This window comes from Ostrinia nubilalis, chromosome 18 (assembly GCF_963855985.1).
Source record: "Ostrinia nubilalis chromosome 18, ilOstNubi1.1, whole genome shotgun sequence".
Classification (NCBI taxonomy): domain Eukaryota; kingdom Metazoa; phylum Arthropoda; class Insecta; order Lepidoptera; family Crambidae; genus Ostrinia; species Ostrinia nubilalis.
The window spans coordinates 7,528,169-7,544,172 of record NC_087105.1 but is presented as its reverse complement, the minus strand read 5'-3'; the positions used below and the strand labels follow the sequence as shown (position 1 = coordinate 7,544,172).

The 16,004-nt window shown below is 44.9% G+C and overlaps 1 protein-coding gene across 1 annotated transcript in view; it reads right to left on the bottom strand.

Moving 5' to 3' along the window:
- LOC135080664 (DNA replication licensing factor Mcm5) overlaps positions 1 to 15,183 on the bottom strand; it is a 33,504-nt gene extending 18,321 nt beyond the window's left edge. The window contains exons 1-13 of the mRNA XM_063975355.1: positions 14,934 to 15,183; positions 14,693 to 14,840; positions 14,460 to 14,567; positions 14,206 to 14,378; positions 14,003 to 14,081; positions 12,671 to 12,829; positions 12,062 to 12,299; positions 9,786 to 9,979; positions 9,123 to 9,263; positions 5,489 to 5,665; positions 4,438 to 4,682; positions 2,592 to 2,734; positions 2,393 to 2,481 (exon numbers count right to left, since the gene is read on the bottom strand). Coding sequence (XP_063831425.1) covers positions 2,393 to 2,481; positions 2,592 to 2,734; positions 4,438 to 4,682; positions 5,489 to 5,665; positions 9,123 to 9,263; positions 9,786 to 9,979; positions 12,062 to 12,299; positions 12,671 to 12,829; positions 14,003 to 14,081; positions 14,206 to 14,378; positions 14,460 to 14,567; positions 14,693 to 14,840; positions 14,934 to 15,088 — 2,049 coding nt within the window. The 5' untranslated portion in view covers positions 15,089 to 15,183. The remainder of the gene's footprint in view (positions 1 to 2,392; positions 2,482 to 2,591; positions 2,735 to 4,437; positions 4,683 to 5,488; positions 5,666 to 9,122; positions 9,264 to 9,785; positions 9,980 to 12,061; positions 12,300 to 12,670; positions 12,830 to 14,002; positions 14,082 to 14,205; positions 14,379 to 14,459; positions 14,568 to 14,692; positions 14,841 to 14,933) is intronic.
- Between the last annotated feature and the right edge of the window lie 821 nt (positions 15,184 to 16,004).

Below are 16,004 nucleotides of genomic sequence, written 5' to 3'. Positions count from 1 at the left end.
AAATAAGACCCACGTGTTTTTTCAAAAAAATTCAGGCTAGTTTTCGAGTAAAACGACAAAGAATGTTTCGAAAAAAATAAAAAATAAATCATCCTTTGAGCGCGGTGAGTATTCGTTACGCACTATCGTAGTAGCCGGCCGAGGGCAACGACCACTGCCACGTGCCGCGCCGCGTGAGTCGGCCATATTGATATCGCTGCCAGTCGCTCCGCGCCCACAGCCCGCGCCGAGCCAACGATCGGCATGCGGGAGCGCAACAACATAAATAATCGTCCCAGTCCGTCCCATGTGCCCAAACGTATTGCAGTGTATGTGCGAGTTATTACAATGCCGCGCTTGATAAATAACAAAACGCAGGTGAAATTATGTTTCGGGCACACTAACTGGCCGACGAGAAACATTGACGAGTCGAAAACCTTCACACCTTGTTTGTTTGGAGCCGCGCAGCGCTTCAGGGAGCGCAGCCGTTTCCTGACTTGACGAGATCCCGTGCGCTTCGAGGACGAAGTTCTGGATATCAATTTCAATCACCGGCACAGTGCTGGCGGTACCCAGATGCGAGCGCCGCAGACGGCGCCGCGGCGGCTTTTGCGTAAAAATACGGAATGCCTTATCAAGGAGTTATTGCCAGAGGGCCACGACCGCGACCGAGTTCTATCGATGGATATTGCGGAAGTCTACCTAGGTACATACCTACAGTGTGATTTGGACAGATGAGTGCTTGTTTACGCGAAAGGGACTTTTTCCGTAAAAAAGTTAGTGCGCGAATTGTGAATACAACATCCGACGTGGTGTCTAGTGAACAGCAAGCAAGTGTGCAGCCCGGAAGCATCGTAGCTAGATTAGACAGTGCAAGACAGTGTTTACGTGAACATTCAACAAAGGCTTGACGTTCAAAATGTATTGTGATTAGTGTAATTGAGTGTAATAATAACCTAGGAACTTTAAATAACAACATTCAAAATAGGTAAATGTGTGAATAAGTAAAATCAATGAATCTAAAGTGTGATGGCAAATCATAATTTAGGAATTAAAACCAGGAAAATTGATCAGTGAGTTTTATTTCCAACACCTATTCATATTCAATATTAGGGTGCATTTCCACTGAAGCGAAGCGAAGTAGTAATAGGTATGTACCTATCAATTTTTTATTACATCTCTAAATAAATTGCGTAGGCATTACGAAACCGTAGATATTGAATTCCAAATTTCTATCCTTTTTTAAATTTCTAGTTTAACGCGGATGATTCGCCTCGGTTCGTTGGAAAAGTCCCCCGCTATTACACTAATGAAAATACACTTATTTACCTACTTATGTGGCTAGATTTTGTTTCTCCCAACGCGTAGTACCTATTAACATGACGTAACATCGTACATACTCACGAGTGATAATTTTTGGTAACGTAGGTTTAGTGTAATCTAACCTTTATGTGTGTGAACGTTGAATGAACGGGCGCGGCCATTGTTCGTACTCGTATGAATGAAATGAATAAAGAAAGAGAGAGAGGCAGTGAGTGAAGACAGGATGGTTGTAAAAATAATATCTTTTTTTTGTTAGGAAAAGTAAAAACAAAAACTAGCCTGAATTTTTTTTTAAAAACACTTGGGTTGTATTTGTATGATTTTATTAAATGCGTTGGTAAAGTATGATCAGTATAAAAAATAACACCTTATATAGCTCCACTCCTTTATAATAAAATAAATAAAGAATTAAATATTTATTCCTTAAATAGTTATCACTGTAAGAAAAAAATAACAGAGTGGCTTCTCAAGCTTGAATACGATATGGTTGAGTCTTTGATTAAATAATACTATAAAAAAAAATATATACATCAGCCTGATTCCTTCCTTACATTGAACACAAACACACACACGCACACACACACACACACACACACAAACACACACACACACACACACACACACACACACACACACACACACACACACACATGTTGGTTTTCTTTTGTTATTGTAAGTTCATCTCATATTCAATTCATGTAGGTATTCCGTTAAAGCTAAATAAGTATTAAGTTATTTATTAGTAACCTAAATTGTTTATTTATAGCGTCTGTATTAGAGGAAGGCGCTAATGACTGCGACACAGTCTTTGACTACTGCAGTCATTAACGTTTCATTTTGTCTATGCACAATTGTAATTGGCTACAAATAAAGTTTTTATTATTATTATTTATTATTATTATTATTAACTGTCAAGGGGTGATTATGACGTCATCAAGTCGCGAACTCAACTTACAATTTATTGATTTCAAAGGTACTTACTACATTAGACTCGGTTTTCAGGGCAGGTTTTACCATCGTTTATTTAATAAGAAATTGTGTCTTGGAATCTAACAAACTAAAAGAGGGTAGATAAAATATCTATTCTTACCTGTGAGCCCACTGCGAACCGACGCTTCAGTTGTTTTTCAATGCGGGTCAGCATCTCATGATCTTCTTCCGAGGTGAAGCCTTCTGCTCCTGGAATAAATTAACACTTCGATATTAGCTTGTAGGCAGAATTATTTCTAAATATTTCCAGATAGTTATGAACATTAAAAATAATAATAATAAGGGAAGCAATAGCATACCGGACAGGCTTCCAGTCATAGCGGCGTCCAAGGTAGAGACTTGGAACAGTCGTAGCGCCTCACTCACGTGCGCTTCCGTCGCGAAAGGTTGGAGTTGCATTTTGGCGAGAGATTCTGATATACGGACGATGGCTTCCAATTGTCTGAAATGCAAGAGAAAACTTTGGTCAGTGGGCGAGACTCGTAGTTCGTATAACTGATGGTTTTTGGTTTGCGCTCAAGTTCTTGACTGGCGACCGCGGGCCGGAAGACTTAAGTGTTTTGCGGTCTGTGGCATTCAGGCCTCTCACACAGTGGAACGTCAATCTGGTGAAGGTCACGGAGGGAACCTGGATGCGGACAGCACAGGATCGGTCGTTACGAAGATCCTTGGGGAAGGCCTTTGTCCAGGCCGCAGCGGGCCGCAGTTTGGTTGAATCGAATGTTTTCACTATTTTGCAGGCCACTACCAATCGGTCAATCTGGAGATCATTGGGGGAGGCCTATGTTCAGCAGTGGACGTTCTGTGGCTAAAATGATGATGTCAGATATTTTTTATACGAGTTACATATTTAAATATGTAACTCATATAAAAATGTCGCAGTGAGTGAGACTCTTGTTTCTATATTTTTAAGATGATGATAATGTTGATTTTGTATGCATACCTGACAGTAATAGGTATAGACAGGCGCTTGTCAGCCTAGCGCTCCTGCGCAAGTATCGCGCGCGCAGGCGTAGGCACGATGGCCGTTTGCGCAGAAAAGTACTCGAGTGGCGACCACGGTTCTGAGGACATCTGTCTTATTTTCCGGTCTGTAGCAGCCTCTCACTTGGTGATACGTCATTCTGGCGAAGGTCACGGAGGGACGCGCAAGTTCGGTCGTTGCGAAGATCTCTGATCATTGGGGGAAGCCTATGTTCAGCAGTGTGGCTAAAATGATGATGATTTTGTTGGACATACCTCACGGTGATGGGTATGGATAGGCGCTTGTCAGCCTGGCGCTCCTGCTGCGAGGCGCCGCTGCGCATGAGCACGTATCGGGCTCGCAGGCGCTCGGCCGCGGCAGCGGACAGGCGCGGGCCGCAGCGCGCGCGGCAGTAGGCCGAGTAGCGCCGCAGCAGCGCTAGAGGGAGTTCCCTGACCGTGTGCACTGAGATTAAGTGCTTGGCCAGTGTCTACTAGGCATACCTCACAGTGATGGGTATAGACAGGCGCTTGTCAGCCTGGCGCTCCTGCTGCGAGGCGCCGCTGCGCATGAGCACGTATCGGGCTCGCAGGCGCTCGGCCGCGGCAGCGGACAGGCGCGGGCCGCAGCGCGCGCGGCAGTAGGCCGAGTAGCGCCGCAGCAGCGCTAGAGGGAGTTCCCTGACCGTGTGCACTGAGATTAAGTGCTTGGCCAGTGTCTACTAGGCATACCTCACAGTGATGGGTATAGACAGGCGCTTGTCAGCCTGGCGCTCCTGCTGCGAGGCGCCGCTGCGCATGAGCACGTATCGGGCTCGCAGGCGCTCGGCCGCGGCAGCGGACAGGCGCGGGCCGCAGCGCGCGCGGCAGTAGGCCGAGTAGCGCCGCAGTAACGCTAGAGGGAGCTTGCCCATGTGTACTGAGATTATAAGCTGGACCAATGTCTACTAGGCATACCTCACGGTGATGGGTATAGACAGGCGCTTGTCAGCCTGGCGCTCCTGCTGCGAGGCGCCGCTGCGCATGAGCACGTATCGGGCTCGCAGGCGCTCGGCCGCGGCGGCGGACAGGCGCGGGCCGCAGCGCGCGCGGCAGTAGGCCGAGTAGCGCCGCAGCAGCGCTAGAGGGAGCTCCCCCATGTGTACTGAGATTATAAGCTGGACCGATGTCTACTAGGCATACCTCACAGTGATGGGTATGGACAGGCGCTTGTCAGCCTGGCGCTCCTGCTGCGAGGCGCCGCTGCGCATGAGCACGTATCGGGCTCGCAGGCGCTCGGCCGCGGCGGCGGACAGGCGCGGGCCGCAGCGCGCGCGGCAGTAGGCCGAGTAGCGCCGCAGTAACGCTAGAGGGAGCTCGCCGGCCGCTGCCGCGCGCTCGGTCGTGTCGCCGCCCATGTGCACTGAGATTATGTGTTTGGCCAGCGTCTATGGAGTAGGAAAAAAATACGGTGTTATTCTAAAACTTAGTACGCCGAGTAGTGTCGTAGTAACGCTAACGGGAGTTCACCCGCTGCTGCAGAGCGCTCGGTCGTGTCGCCGCCCATGTGCACTGAGATTATGTGCTTGGCCAGCGTCTATGGAGTAGGAAAATAATAAGGTGTTCTAAAATGTAGTATGCCGAGTAATGTCGTAGTAACGCTAACGGGAGTTCGCCCGCTGCTGCAAAGCGTTCGATTGTGTCGCCGCCTATGTGCACTGAGATTATGTGTTTGGTCAGTGTCTATGGAGTAGAAAAAACATATGTAATAAGACAACAACAAAATGTTTCAGCAGATTGCAGGGGTACTAAATAGCAATATATCAATGATAGCCGTGTGGTTTCAGTAGAGTAGAATAGGATCACCTTGCACTCTTGCCATGAATTTTTTTATCCACAACAAGGAAGCTCTTCGCCTGTATTCTCACCTGATGGTAAGTGATGAAGTGATGTCGTAAGAGAGGAAGGAATATGCGAACACTAGGCCTCTCCAAACCGTCTGGATAACGTGGGGACTGTAGGCCAAGCCTTTTGCCTTAGGTAAAAGATATAAGTCTTTCTCTTGTAGTAGAGCTAGAGATCTATGGAAGAGTTATGTTTTGACAGCTTGTAAAAAGTAGATGATCTAACAATTGACTGGAGGGGTCAATTACTAATTAGCGACTGGCGTCTGCCCTTCCTCCTCTAACCAATACTAAACTCAAACCAAAATATTCTTCACAAGTCACAAACCTAGAACAGTTAATATACTCACAATATCCCTGTTCTGGTCGTGCTCGTCCTTGACGATGAAGATCATGTCGAACCGCGACAGGATGGTGGGCATGAAGTCGATGTTGTCGTCCGCCTTCGTGTCGTCCCAGCGCCCGAAGACCGAGTTCGCGGCCGCTAGCACGGAGCAGCGCGAGTTCAGGGTCGTGGTTATACCCGCCTGTTGAGTATGGGACCGTGTATACCGACAAAAATAACACCGCTCAACAAAAAAAAAATATTTTTTGCGCATGGATTTTACTTATTATATTCTGATTATATAAGCAAATTTATATAAAAAAGTGCGATTACAAATCGAAAATATTTGCTTTTTAAAAAGTTATAGCGATTTGAATTTTCCATCTTCATAGTAGAATGTCTCTAAAGATGCACGTCACATTCTCATTGGGATATATTTATAGATAATCCCACCAAAAACATTCTGTAAAAAACTAGCCAAGTCTCGATGGAGCTGCTTGTTTATCTCTAAAAAGTAATGAAATCTAGACAAAGTCGTGCCAAGTCTATGGTTTCTTACTGCGATTTCTTTATTATTATAGTTAATGTTGTGTGACTTGGCCGTTGAACAATCTTTATTAAGATAATCATACAATAAGTATTATTGAAATACGCAGCTTTATTAAGCCTACAATTGACTGGTTATTGAATCAACGTTTTCCAAGTGGCAATTTTCCATCGCCAATGGGTAGCGGTTCTGGCGACAGATTGGTGCAATGGTGTCATGGATTACCTGGTTTTGTACCCTTCAACGGCCAAGTCACACAACATTAACTATAATAATAAAGAAATCGCAGTAAGGAACCATAGACTTGGCACGACTTTGTCTAGATTTCATTACTTTTTAGAGATAAACAAGCAGCTCCATCGAGACTTGGCTAGTTTTTTACAGAATGTTTTTGGTGGGATTTCACTTCTTTTTGTAGAAAGTGGCAAAATTATTTAACGTCGTCGTTTTATCGACATTTTTTACGATATTAAACACAAATAAACTCAACGACCTTTAAAATGGACAACGAATCAGAATTGTTTTAATAACATAACCTTAGCGAACCTTACAATATAATAAACGAAATCAACGAAATGCAAATTACACAACATTCAACTTAATCGACGGGGGGCTCTAGAAAGTAAAAAAATCTGGACACCGCTTGCTAGTGCTAGCGCCATCTAGCGGTGAGCGATACAGGCGAATACCACGGTGCCGGAGTAGTATTTATTATGAATGTGGTGTTACTCCAGATCTTCGATTTTCCTAGTTTTTATAGTTTTCCCTTTATGTGGCCATTAAACCCTAACTCTGTACCAAATTTCAGCTCTCTGAGTTTATGGGAAGTACTAGTTCTATTTTGATGATTATCAGTGAGTGAGTGTCGTAAATGCGAAACTTTGCTTTCGCTTAACTTCGGAACTAAATGACCAACAGACTTGAAATTTTGGATTTTAAGTACGTGATTATAGCTTACTAGATGACGAAAATTTCTGCGTTCTGGTCTTATCCAGAGGTTCTCAAATAGGGGCCTAAAAATGCGGCGAAATGGTTCCAGTAAAGGATGGTACGGCAGTGTTTGCTTCGCGCTCGACTTGGCGGGGGCACTGCCGTGCCCCCAGATTATGGGGGCTTATTCGCAAGAACAAGGGGCACGCTTTCATCAAAATATAGTGGGATTTGAGAGACGACGTTACTAAGGCCAGTATACTAAAAGCATGATAGGGTTAGATTTTTATAAGAAAAATCTTCTATGGAACAAGACAGGAAATTGGAACTTTTCATTTTTAATAAATATTTGGACTCTATTTTAAATTTTCTCTTGTGAGAATGAATCTTAAATTAATGTTTGGTATGTTTTAATAATTAGAAAGAATGAAAGAAAGAAAGAAAAAAATATATTTAGCAACAAATTAAATCATCTCTATGTTCATGTCTCATACATTCATTGATATGAATTTTTCTATTTTTTACACATAAAAGCAAATTCAGAACAATTTTTTGTTGTTATTCTTATTTCTAGGTTATAAAGCAATAAAAATAAGCTATGCATTACCCGTGCGCAAAAATGCTGTAGACAGTTGTAATTAGAGTAGGCGCACACCGTTGATTTTTCATCGGCCGATAGTTTAGTCGGGCTGTTGATCAGTATGGGCATGTATGGGAGTGCGCACACTACGCGCCGATTCAATTTGGCCGATTCTTCATACAATTTGAAATCGGGCACAACTATCGGCCAACTAAAAATCAACGGTGTGCGCCTACTCTTGACAACTTGATTGACTTTTGACTTTGTCATATCGGAGGCCTGTAAATATCCTAGCAAGGCGTGGAAGCAACACAGAGATTTATCATAACTTTAAAGCCTTTTATTGAGGGAAACTTAGGAAAACTAATTTGCGCTACATAACTAAATTTAACACTGGAGCTGTTGAGCCATGAAATATAAGAATACTGTATAGCAAACCGATGTAGCTTGTCCATAGATAGTCATAATAATTGGTTTACTTTTGGCATACAAAACATATTTCATTGGCGAAGCTTGGCCATATACATTTATAACAAACCGGCGTAACTCGCCTTCTTACATGACTTTTCATCAACAGCCTAGACACAGGTCACAGACCACCGATTTTTAGTTGGCCGATAGTTGGGTCAGGCTGTTAATCAGAGCGGAGATGTATAAAAGTGCGCACATTACACCGATTAGGTATCGGCCGATTCTTCATATAAATTAGAATCGGGCCCTACTATCGGTCAACTAAAAATCGGTGGCCAGCTATTGATAGACAGTTATAAAAAACCGGCGTACCTTGGCGATGGAGATGGTCTGCTGCTCCATGGCCTCGTGTATGGCGACGCGGTCGTCCTCGCGCATCTCGTCGTTGCACACACGCCCTTATCACAAGTGCATAGGGAACTGTTTACCTTGGCGATGGAGATGGTCTGCTGCTCCATGGCCTCGTGTATGGCGACGCGGTCGTCCTCGCGCATCTCGTCGATGCACACACGCCCTTATCACAAGTTCATAGGGAACTGTTTACCTTGGCGATGGAGATGGTCTGCTGCTCCATGGCCTCGTGTATGGCGACGCGGTCGTCCTCGCGCATCTCGTCGATGCACACACGCCCTTATCACAAGTGCATAGGGAACTGTTTACCTTGGCGATGGAGATGGTCTGCTGCTCCATGGCCTCGTGTATGGCGACGCGGTCGTCCTCGCGCATCTCGTCGATGCACACACGCCCTTATCACAAGTGCATAGGGAACTGTTTACCTTGGCGATGGAGATGGTCTGCTGCTCCATGGCCTCGTGTATGGCGACGCGGTCGTCCTCGCGCATCTCGTCGATGCACACACGCCCTTATCACGAGTGCATAGGGAACTGTTTACCTTGGCGATGGAGATGGTCTGCTGCTCCATGGCCTCGTGTATGGCGACGCGGTCGTCCTCGCGCATGACGCATCTCGTCGATGCACACACGCCCTTATCACAAGTGCATAGGGAACTGTTTACCTTGGCGATGGAGATGGTCTGCTGCTCCATGGCCTCGTGTATGGCGACGCGGTCGTCCTCGCGCATCTCGTCGATGCACACACGCCCTTATCACAAGTGCATAGGGAACTGTTTACCTTGGCGATGGAGATGGTCTGCTGCTCCATGGCCTCGTGTATGGCGACGCGGTCGTCCTCGCGCATCTTGTCGAACTCGTCGATGCACACCACGCCGCCGTCGGCCAGCACCATCGCCCCGCCTTCCATTACGAAGTTGCGCTGGGGGAGAAAATACTCTTTATTAATTTGCTTATGATATGGTACAAAACGGTTGATAACAGCCATATAAGTTCGCATGTACCTACTGGTATAATAATTATTACCAAAGTGAACCAAGGAAGTTTTATTATTTTTAAATGAACTTGCAAGGCTTGTGCATTTGCTACAACAATAAGGGGAGTTACATTACCCGTGAGGATAGGAAATTCGCCAGATGTTCGTCAACCATGCGGCATAGTTTGATTGAGTTAATGTATAAATTGCTTAAAAATAAAAACTTGCCTCGGTGGCTATAAACACTGAGGAGATAGCAGCGACTGAGTTTTACGTATGGACTTTTTTCTCCTATTACGTACTGTTATGATCGATTGATTAACAGTCGTAGTCTTACGGAGAGTTGAGTGGAGTGTCAAGATTTATCATAGAATATTCCTACTAAAGATAGCATAGTAGGCCGTTTTCGTTAGCCAAATATTACGAGTACGCTACTACTAACATAGAATGAAAACTTCTCAAACTTACGCTTCCCGGGTCTCGAATAACCGATGCAGTGAGACCGGCCGCGCTGGAGCCCTTGCCAGACGTGTATACTCCGATGGGAGCCACCTTCTCCACAAACTTCAGCAGCTGCGATTTGGCGGTACCGGGGTCGCCCAGGAGTAGGATGTTGATGTCCCCGCGCCGGGTGAGCCCGTCGGGCAGGCGCTTGCGAGATCCTGATGAAAATATACTTTAATTGTTTGTACAAAATTACAAATTCAGTACACAGGCCCCTTCCAGGGCATTTATACACGTCCTAAATATAGCTTGCCCTAGATGGTTCTCATAAGAGGTTAATAAGGGAGCTCTTTTGGTCATGCTGAGTATTTGATTATTGTCGACAAACATATTTTTATGGAAATTATTAAACGTCCAATTATTAGAGACGGACGTTCCCCTGCAGTGGAGACTAAATATCATTATGATCATAATCATGAGTAATTTCGGCTCGGCCAGTACTCCGTGAATCCGGCGTTCAGCAGTCGCTCAGCATTGGCGTCGTGGTGACGTTGGTGCTGCGTGAGCGCCGGTAAGATGACGTCGCTCGAAAGATGCTAGAGTGGGGAATCTCTAAGAATATACAACGTCATCTATTCACCTCCAAACAGGAGCGTGGCTATAGCCTTCTTCATATCAACAGCTCCGAACACAGGATCTACGCAGCGCTGGCATCGCGTTATTTATCACCGCAGGCGCTGGCGAAACGACGACGTTCGAAAGATGCTAGAGTGGGGAGTCCTTAAGAAAAAGAACGTCATCTACACACCTCCAAACAGGAGCGTGGCTATAGCCTTCTTCATATCAACAGCCCCGAACACACTGGGCGCGATGGACTTGGAGATCCGCTCGTGGACGTCGGGCGCGGCCGCCAGGCGCCGGAACAACTGCTCCTCCTCTGCTGTTAGACACACGGGCCGAAGGAATTATACCCCAGTGTCATAGGCGAGCGACGGAACGCGACATAAAGCGACCAATACTTAACGTAACGTGTGTCATAGGTACACAACTACACACCCTCCTCTTTTAAGCCCACGGCGCGGAGGTAGGACGAGCGCACGCTGACGAAGCCTTCGTCATGGTCCTCTCGCCAAAGGACTTCCACACTAGCGTCTGTCAAGGGTCGTTGACTCACCAGCGCCCGCGCAGCATCGACGCTGCGCTGGCTTTGCGTTCCCGTGACACTAATTTTGAGCGGCTGCCGAAGGCCGGATCTACGCAGCGCTGGCATCGCGTTATTTAAGCGACACGACGTTGGGAAGTCGCTAAGAATACACACCTCCAAACAGGAGCGTGGCTATAGCCTTCTTCATATCAACAGCCCCGAACACACTGGGCGCGATGGACTTGGCGATCCGCTCGTAGACGTCGGGCGCGGCCGCCAGGCGCCGGAACTGCTCCTCCTCGTCGGCCGTGACGGGCCGCAGCCCGCCTGTTACTCCCTCCTCCGCTGTTAGACCTACGGGCCGAAGGAATGACACCCCAGTGTCATAGGCGAGCGACGGAACGCGACCAATACTTTACGTAACATGTGTCATAGGTACACACCCTCCTCTGTTAGGCCTCAGCCTCGAACTTAGCGGGCAGCGGGGCGGCGGCGGCGGCGGCGCGGGAGCGGCAGGATCTTATGCGTAAAATCAAATAGACCGGTTCTCGAAAACAGCGGCGCGGCAGCGGGGCGGCAGCGGGCAACGAGCGGGCAGCGGCGAGGGAGCGGGTAACGAGCGGGCAGCGCACTCCTTCTTTTGCCCACAATAAATCGAGCGTTAGGAATAAATTTGAATCGAAATAAGATTGTTGCCGTTGTTCAGACATTTCGTTTGCGAATAAAAACAAATATCTCGACAACACAACCCCGAACACAACACTTCGCCGCTAAAGCGCCGCGCGAGCTGCCCGCTTGTTTCGAGAACGGGTCTGCGTTGCCCGCCCCGCTCCCGCGCCGCCGCCGCTCCCGCCCCGCTGCCCGCTAAGTTCGAGGCTGAGGCCTTAAGCCCACGGCGCGGAGGTAGGACGAGCGCACGCTGACGGAGCCTTCGTCATGGTCCTCTCGCCAAGGGACTTCCACACTAGCGTCTGTCAAGGGTCGTTGACTCGCCGCTGCGCTGGCTTTGCGTTCCCGTGACACTAATGTTGAGCGGCTGCCGATGGCCGGATCTACGCAGCGCTGGCATCGCGTTATTTAAGCGCCGCGTCGAAGCTGCGCGAGCGCAACTTCGACGCGACGACAACGACGTTGGAAAGTCGCTAAGAATACACACCTCCAAACAGCAGCGTGGCTATAGCCTTCTTCATATCAACAGCCCCGAACACACTGGGCGCGATGGACTTGGCGATTCGCTCGTAGACGTCGGGCGCGGCCGCCAGGCGTCGGAACTGCTCCTCCTCGTCGGCCGTGAAGGGCCGCAGCCCGCCTGTTACTCCTTCTTCAGCTGTTAGGCCCACGGCGCGGAGGTAGGATGAGCGTACGCCGACGGAACCCTTGTCGCGGTTCTCTCTCTGTAAGTATAGAAATTTAAGGTGTGAAAACAACGAAAATCAAAGAGGCAGCTGACACTGCTGGCAGTCAAGTGCTGACAGATAGATAAAAAGGCGGGAGATCGTGTTCTTTGGCGCTTCTTCTTGGAGGCTTACATCTATATGCAAACCAGTTGAATGATGATGTAAAGAAGGAATTAAAACAACTTTTAAACTTTATCCCAATTTTAGCGATCTTCTTGATGTAGATGATGCTGAGCATAAAATGAACGTTAAAATGATAGAGCATGCTAGTCAGAACTCCATGCAAGAAGCTTACGCGCACACACATTGGTCTGAAATGAAATAATTAATGAAAGATGTGAGAAGCTGAAACACGTAGTAACCCTTACCCCAACTTTAGCGATCTTCTTGATAGAGTAGATGCCGAGCACAGTAACGCGCGAGCCGGGCGCGGCGCGCTCGCACAGCACTCGTTCACAGTACACCGACAGGTGGCGCGGCATCTCGCCTTGCGGGATGCTTTCCGGCGCCTCTTGCAGCTTTAACACCTGTTACAATTAAAAGATTGGTGTATCTTTAAGACTGAGTTGCACCACCAAACTTTAACCTTAACTATAACCAGTGCATTTTGTATGCAGTTTGACAGATTTTTGACGTTTGTTAAAGTCAAAGGAAAATCTGTGTACCCCACACGTGTCCCTGTGGCAAAGAGATGGACCAATTCGGTCACTACGGTCTATGTTGCCAGCAAAGTGCTGGTCGTCTCGCCCGACACGCTGCTCTCAACGACGCCATCAGGAGAGCCCTTGCCAGCATCAACGTTCCTTCCACGTTAGAACCACGTGGATTGGTCCGTGATGATGGCAAGAGACCTGATGGTCTCACTCTGGTTCCCTGGGAACGGGGACGGGCTTTAGTTTGGGACGCTACATGTGTCGATACTTTAGCCCCTTCCCACCTCAGGGAATCAGTTGCTAAAGCTGGGGCTGCAGCAGAGTCGGCTGAGTTAGCCAAACGGCGCAAATATGAGTCACTTTCTAATGACTACATATTTGCGCCTTTTGGTGTCGAGACCTTCGGACCTTGGGGACCGAATGCTAAATTACTGTTTCGGACCATTTCCCCTAAATTAATTAAAATTTCGGAAAATCTAAATGCTGGCTCTTTCCTTGCACAAAGGCTTAGTATTGCCATTCAGCGAGGAAATGCAGCCAGCATTCTCGCCTCTTTGCCTCACGGAAACACTTTTATTTTTGAGTAAAATAAGTTTATATTTTTATTTTGTTTAGAGTTAAGTTTGCCTTAGTTTTAAAAAAAAAATCTGTTTATTGTAAATAAAACTTTTACATTTCTAAAACAAGGAAAATGGTGCAACCCAGCTTAAGGATGAAAAAAGATTAACAACAAATTCAAGCACCTACATCACCTGTCTTGTAAGTATGAAAAAACCATCATCAAGCAACTACACATTTTTCTGATGTCAATTTGTGTGGTGTACAATAAAATAATATCTATCTGCCATGTAATCATGGAAAGGGACAGGAAAACTATTTTTAAGAACATAAAAAAAAAACAATAAAAAATCCAAAAAAACATAGGTATCCAGAATTTTTTTAAAAGCTTAAAATATTTTGAAAATTATAAATAACTTGAAAAAATCGAAAGGTGGGAATTAACCTACAATATAAAATATTTGTTTTTGATTCAATAAAATTGCTTACCTGATAATCTATGCATTTGCATTTGTCTGGAATGATGAAGTAAGGATCTAAGGGGCATTTGGGTCTGCCAGCTTGTTCCCTGCAATGAATATCAGATGCAATTAATTTCAAATTAATAATTCAGTACAATTAATTAAGAACCTATAATAAATAAGTATTGAATTAGTAAATTCTTTATAGGAATAAACTTTATTTAAACTTACGTGTTACATTTCCTTGGCATCACATAGCCCTCAAGGCCCGGCCTGACAGGCAGATTGGGGATGATATTACGACATGATCTACACTGTATCGATATCTTGGTTGCTTTGGCTTTGATTCCTGAGGCAGATATAACTATGCCAGGTATTTTGATGAGACGAGACACTGTTTCCGACTAAAAATAAAGGTGATAATATGTAACACTGGTTATTTTAAATCATAATTTAAAGATTACAGTAAATGATAGTTTGCTTACTTTAAGTTCTCGTAAGTTAGCAGCATGTGAGTCTGACGACAATAATACTTGTATATCTTCAACTTTTTCTTCACCTTCTGGCCTAGGAGCTGTCAATTCATCAGCCAACTGCAAATGAAATAGGTAAGTTATGATTTCTAAGTATTGTTAAATTATTTAATTTCTAGCCTCTATAAAGGTTCCCTATAAACACTGGAATGGCTTAGTACAAGAATCTACTTGGAAATGCTCACCTCTTTAGCAGCCTCTTCCAAAATGGGCAAGTGTTCTGTGGGTTTCTTGTAAAGCTTCTCGGCTAAAACTTCATCAAAACTAGATAAGTCTTCAATATTTATCTCCACCCAATAATGACCTAAATTATAATTGCGCTTGAGTGCATCTCTGTAAAAGTTCAAGCAGATTATTGAACATTTACATCTTATTGAAAGTTTCCCAATTATTATTGTATTATTATGTCACAAATGAACCAGTTACCTGTATTTGTAGTTAAAATTTCCTGAGTGAAACTGACGAATGAATTCTTTGAACTTCTTCTTCACTGCTTGGAGGTTAACTTGATCCTGAGACTCGTTTTCTTCAACACCAAAGTTATCAGAGAAGAAAACACCGGGATCATCAAAACCTTCCATAGTTTAACTATTAGCAAGTAATTACTGATTAAAAACAATTAATAGAAAAGTAATATTTGATTGCAATACACAACAAACAAGCTCGCGTTACGATTTTAGCGCGAAATTTTGACATTGACAGACTTTTTTTTTCATTTTGACATTGACAATTGGTGTTGCCACAATAAGAAAAAAACTACCACCCAAACGCATAAAATTGAACCAAATACGTCATTGAAAATCTCTTTAGACATAAAAAAGAAACCTTAAAAACAAATGATAACAATAAAAATAGATGCACTTTTTGCAATGGTGTTTATTTTACGGTGACATACTTCATTTTGAGCTCCGATGATATTAATGTATCATCATTAAAAAAAATAAAGCACTCATCATTTAATTTATTACGGAGCTAAACATTATGTGATGAGTTTATGATTTAATTTTGTTATAGCCCGACCAGGAACCTCAGAATACGGAACAAACCAGAAACCGTCAACGGGCGTAAATGTGTATTCATATAAATACTCCGAATCGCACTAATTTGACTTTAGAGCAATTAGTCAATGGCCGGCGCGCGCATTGTTTACATATCCGTCAGATTGACACTTTATAATTAAATTATGCCGTCTTGTGCCGTTCCAACATGTAAGAATGCTACTGGAATTACGAAGAAAGTGCATGGGATCATGTTTTATCCGTAAGTAGCACATTTCCAATTCATTTTAATTAAATAATAATTTTCAAAAAAAATCACGGTTGTATTTTGTAAGTGTTGCCACAGGTCAACGGAATATTTTACCCTACTTTTTTTATATTGAATTACATTTGTCTATAAAAAATTCACGCGTTAATTTTGTTAGCGTTACCACAGAATAATGGAATATTTTCTCCATCCTTTTTGTTTTAATTAGTTTTTAGTGTAATTTCATCCATG